This window comes from Pagrus pagrus (genome assembly GCF_965226575.1).
Source record: "Pagrus pagrus genome assembly, chromosome: 19".
NCBI classification, from domain to species: Eukaryota; Metazoa; Chordata; class Actinopteri; order Spariformes; family Sparidae; genus Pagrus; species Pagrus pagrus.
In genome coordinates, this window is record NC_140203.1 from 21590218 (window position 1) to 21597648 (window position 7431).

At 40.1% G+C, this 7431-nt stretch overlaps 1 protein-coding gene across 1 annotated transcript in view; it reads right to left on the bottom strand.

The window, feature by feature from the left end:
* Positions 1-6526: 6526 nt before the first annotated feature.
* Positions 6527-7431, bottom strand: part of whrna (whirlin a) — a gene marked incomplete at its 3' end in the record, with an annotated part of 154556 nt that continues 153651 nt past the window's right edge. Inside the window, exon 12 of the mRNA XM_084382867.1 lies at positions 6527-6595. Within this exon, the coding sequence (XP_084238993.1) occupies positions 6527-6595 (69 nt within the window). The remainder of the gene's footprint in view (positions 6596-7431) is intronic.

Genomic DNA, 7431 nt, shown 5'->3' on the forward strand with positions numbered 1-7431 from the left:
TAGATCCTTTGTGCACGCGTTTGCCTCACGTGAGGGTAACATCAGGTGATGTTGCTTCTTAGAGGGACAGAAACATGGCAGTGGCAACACAGAACTAATACAACTGTTTTGTTGGAGATCTTTACAAGTTATTCAAAGGTTTTGAAAAGATGAAAGCTGGAATCCACTGAACCGGAAACACAAATATTGTTCTGAAGACACAATGAGGGTCTAGATTCAAAACTGCATTAACGGGTGCGAATGAATGAATGAAGCGACTTTTCTCAATAAAGTCGGAAAAGAAAAACTTCTGTTATATGTCCGTCAGATTAGACCCTTCACAGCGGGCATAGCCACTTTGTACATGTCAAAAAAGTTATATTCTGATTTTGGGCATGTAAACACACATCTTATCTAGCATCCGTGTAAAGTCCATTCATGTGTGTACTGGAGGCTTCAAGTTTCCACATCACACTTGCTGAATATTGGACCAGGATCGGCTTCCAAACAAGCTGTGATGTCACAAATCATCCTCGTAGGCCCCGCCTCTTAAAGTTTTTAGATTTTCATTGACCCACAGAGAAATTTACACTTTGAGCAAATGAAGGTGAAAACAGTCTTCTGGTGTCTAAATCTGCACATACATCATTCTACACAGTGAAGCTCGAACATTCAACTGTAGGAACAAGAAGATAATAAGACATTTTTGACTGGAGGGGGGCTTTGAGACTTTCACTCATTGGAACAAAAGGGCTGAACACCATGAGGAACATCCTCACACCAACATGATGTGACCACCCCTCTACAATGCCATGTTTCCCACTTCAAAATAAAAGCAGACAGCTTTCTAGTTTTTGTGCAGTTATCTTTATTGAAAAATTAAACACACTTTCTGTATAAATAGCATGTCATTGTACAACACTCCTCGTTAAAATGTGCAGGAAGCAGGCAAAAAGACAGATGGACTGACTGACTGACGGGAAAAGAAAGAAAAAGGAGGCAGCTGAAGAGCATCGCAGGGTGGGAAAATGAACAACTACATTGACTTGTGCAGCTAATAAAGCAGGAGGCACACTCAGTGAAACAAATCAACATTACCAATAGAGTCAACAGGTGGTGGTGGGTGCTTTATGAGGCTGACCTTTGTGGGTAAGCAGTGGTTTGGGGGTGCGGGTGAGTGTGGGGGGCAAACTGTTGCACCTTGCTACAGTGCGAGCAACAAGTCAATGTCTTAGCTGTCGTGTCTCATGTCAGAGCCAAGGCCAGCACCTCTCTGTCTCTGCGACTGATTAATGAGACTGTCAGCAGCTTCCATCGCTGCCCTCCATCATCCCTCCCTCCCGGATGGCCCTTTAATATCAGGTCAAAGAGAAGGCTGAGCCGCTATCGACATGTGTCCACAAGACGGGGTCGTTATAAAGTGAACTCACGAAAAGTTGATGTGATGAGGAGGGACGACTCCACACGTATAATAAGGTTTATAAACGTGTCAATAAATAAATGAAGGGTTGACACAATAATGGCTGTTTCTTTTCCTGTAGAGCTTTTCTTCATAAGCGTTCACATTTGACTGTCTCTGAGACATGTTTGCATTTATCTACATTTCACCTGAGCACGGTACAGCCAGCAGCAGAGTGGGGTTCAGTGTCTTGCTAAAGGGAACTTTGGCATTAATGGACATGAGCAGCTGTTGCAGTGATTGAAGGTGTGACTCTCAGGTGAGTGGAAAATGTTTACCTCTGTTGAACTTCAATAAAATGATAAAAAAAACAAAAAGAGTAAGATTTCAATTGTAACTTGTCCTTGAGTCTTGCGACATTTTTGCAGTTCTGTGAAAACCATGTATCTCCAAAATGTCAACTTCTCATACACTGGAAACAGGCTTTATTTGAAGATATATAAGGGCTCCGTATAGAAGCTTAATACTTTCCTTGTATTAATATGTACTAAAACTAGTCAGAATAACTCTCCAGTTATTCTTTGATGAGACACTTTGGAAAATAATGCAGAATTCTTCAACTTCAGACTTTATTTTTAGGCAAAGTTCTTGTGTAGCTGCTTACGTTTAACATTTGTAATGTTTGTCTTCTTTTGTCAAAGATTAAGGCTATATTTTTATAATCAATAAGTCCCATGGAAAGACAAAAAACAACAATAAACTGATTTTACTTACAAGAATGGTCTATGTATTCAAAGCCTGATCTCATTCCTCTGTGCCCCACGGCTCCATTGTTGTCTAACTATCAAAAACACATCAGTGAGCCGCACTGTTCCTTCATTAACTGAACACACACTGTAGTACACTGTACTGAAGCTGGAATACTCACTAGAGAATTTGTGTGATGTACTCCTTCAGTAGGTACACCAATGTGGTGCTTGGGGCTGAGACCAAAGAAAGGGTAGAGTAGTTACAAAGTATTGAAAGACTGAATCACCAACACGTTCTCACTCCCATCTCGTCAAATACAGCAGCGGCCTTACCCTTTGTCCACAGGGGCTGCTTGTTTAGTGTATGGCGGCTGCATCGCTGAGCTGCTATGGATCACTGGCCTGTGTCCTGTTAATAAATGATGACATGGTTTTCCTTTACCCCCACTGAAAAAGTAAGAATGCAGGAGGGGGAAAGAACAAGAGGGAGAAAAAAGAAAAGAGAGTGCACTCTCCTTCACCTGCTGTGTGAATTCTCTTCATGTCTGTGACATATTCTAGAGATACAGCCATTAAAACTGTACTAAAGTACTGGCATGATGTTGATATGACTGTCTACAGGCCGTTCTATAGGTCTATTTTTGCAGAGAAACATGTGAGTCACGCTGCCAGTGTGGCTGCTCTAACCTGTTAACATGGACGCCGAAATGAAGAGCAAGACAGTGTGTCCATCCTGTTAAACCTCAAACTATGACACTACCTACCCCTCCAGCATCAGTTTTGCACGTGAAGGGCTAGCCGGTCAAGTTAGGCACAACAACTACTTGCAACATCCAGTTAAACTGTCAAAATAATGCTTGCTGACAAACATGATATAGTTTGACTTTTAGACTTTTATTAATGCAGTCAAACAGTCACAGTTCAGTTAGGTTTAGGCCCAAAAATACTAGTCAGGTTCTGGAAAGAGTCTGCTTTGTATATAACTTTGGTTACATAATCTATTTAAGTTAACTTACTTATGCAACCTTGTTTTTATCTTGAAAACAATTCAGTGTTGTGCCTTGTCAAAAGGAGGAAAGCCTCATATATGATCCACCCAACATGGACTTTCTGTGCTCTATAAGGCCCAGACACACCAAACCGACATCAAAGAACAAGCTGCAATGAAAGCTGACTGCTGTGTTGCCTCACATTTCCCGTGTCTCCGCCAGAAAAGACGCAAAATTTGCAGACATACAAACCACAGGGCCACAGACACTCACTGACAACCCAGATACTGGCTGACGGGCCCTTATACTACTACCCAAGAGGGAAGCTGGAGGAACTACAACACTGGAGGGTTAACAACAGCATTTAACTTAGAAGCGTGGGGCAGCTGAGCAGGCTGCTGTATTGGACACGTTGGGAGTAAGAAAGGCCTGGAATAACACATTGTTGGTCTTTTCAAGGGATTTGTTGACAATAAGGATATATTTGTCTTATCTCTTAAATGAAAAAAGGCTTTTGTAAAAAAACATCCTCTATATTTCTCATACTGTAACTATTCTTTTGGTTCTGCAAAATCTGTTATACAGTTTGCATTTTTGAGTTGATCCAAAGGGCCTTAAAAGGGTTTTAATAGCCTTCGAAGTGCGAGAACTCCCTGAACACATGAAATAAAAAAAGTTTTCGTTAAGATTATTTGAAAGACCTGAAAGTGAATCTAAATCAAATGTAAAGATATTCCATGCACTTCTCACTGGAAAGATTAAACCTTTTCTATAATTTTTCATCAAAAGGTTGGCCACCTCATCTCCTCTCTCCTCCCAGAAGAGAGGTGTCATGCGAGACTTGAATTCTCATCTCAGAAAAGAAAATTCTTCCTCTATGTGGCGACGGTTGCTTCCAGATTAGATTGTTTAACGGAGAGTTATTCCACGGAGAGGACGCACAACAGCTCTCATCCGTCTCTCTCTCTCTCTGTATTCTTATCTACCTCCTTATGTCTTTCACACATACACACTCATGTACACACACGCACGCTGATGCATCCTGAATTTTAAGTCTGTCGGTGGCTGTAGTCAATACGTTATTTTCCGGATATTGTTTGATCACGCCCTGAATATGCAACCATTTAACATGTCTCCAAATCAAATTAACGGATGCACTCAAAAGCCTCACTTATCTTAGAGACAGATAATTTTTGTATAAATGAGAGCGTCTCCACTTTCCCTCAGATACAGACTGGCTCAAGAGTTAAATACAGCAGCTTTTAATCAATTCTCTTGACTTATAAATTGACAGAATCACCTATAAAATGTTATATAGATCCTGCAACAGGACCAGAGTTACTGTTAAAGCCTTAACTGCTGAAATTTTACAGGATTTACAGGAGCAGGCTGTCTTTTAATAATCTGCAAAACACCATTCACACAGAGGATTTATCTCCTCTTCATTCACTTCTTCAGTTGTATCATGTCACTGCTTTTATGTTGACTGTCTTTTAACTTCTCGTTCTGTGAGCCAGAGGGGACTTTAAACATTCATGAAACTCTAGTTTTGAAGGCAACCACAAAAATATGCTTTTGTCCAGTGTTGTGGTCCTTTAAAATACAGACACTATATGCATTTGTCTCCTGACTCTGTGTCCAAAACACTTTTGAAATGTACGGTACCTGAAAAGGGGAGAATGTCAGATGGAAAAGTTAACATAAAAAGGGTTTTTTGAATTAGACATGACTATAACCAAATTGAAGATATCTTAGATGCAGGCAGGAATTCTGTCTGTTGTTAGAAAAAGGTTTTTACTGTATGGAAGCCTAGTTTGTTTTTTTTTGTTCGGGATGCAATGAACATCTCTTTAAAACTGCATGAATGAATGTTTTAAATCCTAACAATGAATAAAATGACTCTGTGTAATGTGACAGGAACACAGAGAAATATCGCCAACTCTGCAGCTCTACTGAGTTGTTTTAGCCTGTTTTTGCTTATTGTTTTGGTTTAAAAGCACATTTATCGTATTGTCCACTGTGTTCAGACAGAAAGCCAAGCAAATTTTTCAGGCAAGTTTGACTGCTTGACCCATGTATGTTAGCAAGCAACCTGGTACAATGGAACACACCATGGGTACCTGTGCATTTGTGTTCAGCTCAGCCTCTGACTGAACTCAGAACTCAGCAGAAACTCTGGTTCTTTCTGTTATTTCCATCCAATCTCTCTCCTTTGTCCTTTCATCTTTGTATGTTTACAAAGCAGATTCATAATTATACGCATGTATTCAAACATTTTCAACTGCACAGATGTGTCTTTGCATCAGTTCACACCACCCAGGCAAATTTGCATGTACATAACTGCGTCTTCCCATTTACATTTTACGCAATTGTATTGCCTCTATATTTCACTTTTCTTTCTGTCTGTACACTAAATCAGGTAGCAGTATTCAGTAAACAAGGTCTGATTAAACAACTGTATGCTACCTTACCAGCACCAAACAACAGATAGAAAAAATTGCAATTCACTGGTAAAAAAGTTATCGCAGCTTAACCAGATATATTTCACACAAGCTGGTGGGGACCAAACCAGAGCTAAAAGAAGGGTGAATAATGAACCATCAGGTTGGCAGAAACAACTCAAAATGAAACAAGAATGAATGAACAACTTAATCAGATAAAAATATGTGAAAACTGTGTACATACCAGCTTGTGGGGATTTTTGTTTAACTGTCTAGTGACCAAAATCAATTTAGGCAGCAAAATCAGCAACGTTGTCATGGCTGGGGCCTCAGGGACCTTCACACTTGGCATACTTTGTTTGAGAAGGCTCAGGCTGTCTGGTAGAGAAACTGAAGACATTAGAAATGCTTCACCTTCATTATATGGGTTAGGGTTAGACCTCACCTCCCTTATGGCGTGATTTCTTCAAGGCTTCGTTTTCATCTGTGATGGATCCTTTCGAAAAATATATAATCTTAGGGTCATTTTTGGGCATTACGGGTGAAAACATACTTGAAATAGGTATGACCTTTAAAAACCCTACGAGTGCATCCCTAACATTTGTTTTTTCATTCATTAAAGGTTGACATTTTGAAGATAGACAGCTGGGATATGATGTAAAAACAAAGCATGTTCTCTCAGTTGTCACCAGAATGATTAAGGAGTGTTTGATAGCAATTTCTCACACAGCTGCTCATTCTTCAAAAAGCCCAGTCCACTTCCTCATGTGTCTCGTACAGCAGCTCCCTTCATGAAATTTACATTTGTCTTTATTTGCCGTCTCCTTGTTTTGAGCATATCTTTTTCTCTTTTCATCCATTAACCGCAGACAGCCACACACTTCTCACATTAAACACACACATAACACGCATTCACGCACACAACACTCAGATTAATTACTCCAATTACTTCCTATTTCTACCTGCAGCCTAATGTGCTTCTCTGGAGTGACACATGGAGGATGTTTGCTGTACATCCTCCCCATGCTCGCACTCTTCCTGAGAGGAAGCAAATCATTCCCACAACAACAATCACGTCTCGCTCGTTATTTTAGTCACTCTCTCATTCTCATTCTTCCTCTCTCTCGTTCCATCTCTCACTCTACCTGATTGCTTATCTCCTAATTGCTTTTCTATAAATGGATAAAACGAGCGCGTGCGTGCGCACACACGTTCCATGTGTGAGCGTATGTGGAGGAGTGTTTCTAAAGTCTTTGGCTGTGTCGTCCTCTAAATGTCTCATTACTCCCCTCTTGGGCGTAATTGCTGCACTGAGCAAGGATTTCAGAAAGACCCCCAGGGTGAAAATAATTAAAACTATGAAATTACAAAATAAAATCATCAACTGTTATTCAGCGGGGGGAGTAGGAGCAGGAAAAAAGCTGAGCTGAGTGGGAAAAACTGAGGGACTTTATCCCCTCTGAGAGTACCTCCACTAAACTGGCAAAATCTGAAAACATATCTGCGATCGAGCTTTTTTTTAACACATTAAAACTGAGCTTTTCAAATCTGCTCTCTTGAGTGAGAGAGAATGAAACTGAAGACAACAGCCCTGTGTTTTAGTGTGTAGTAGAAATCTTGCCTCCAAAGTGTCTTAATATTTTAATCCTTGAGACTTTCATAGACTCAAACACATTTTTTTAATTATTTATGGCCGCCATTTTTAATCCGTAACCCAAAATTTTCACTGTATAGTAAGTAAATACTAATATGAATGGTGCTCACGGCCCCGGCTTGTTCGATGACCAAGTTGATTCATGTATTTCAAACCCAAGAACATCTTTTACTTTAAAATGTTGTTTACTATTTACTTTCCTGTAATTACCTTCCTGTAG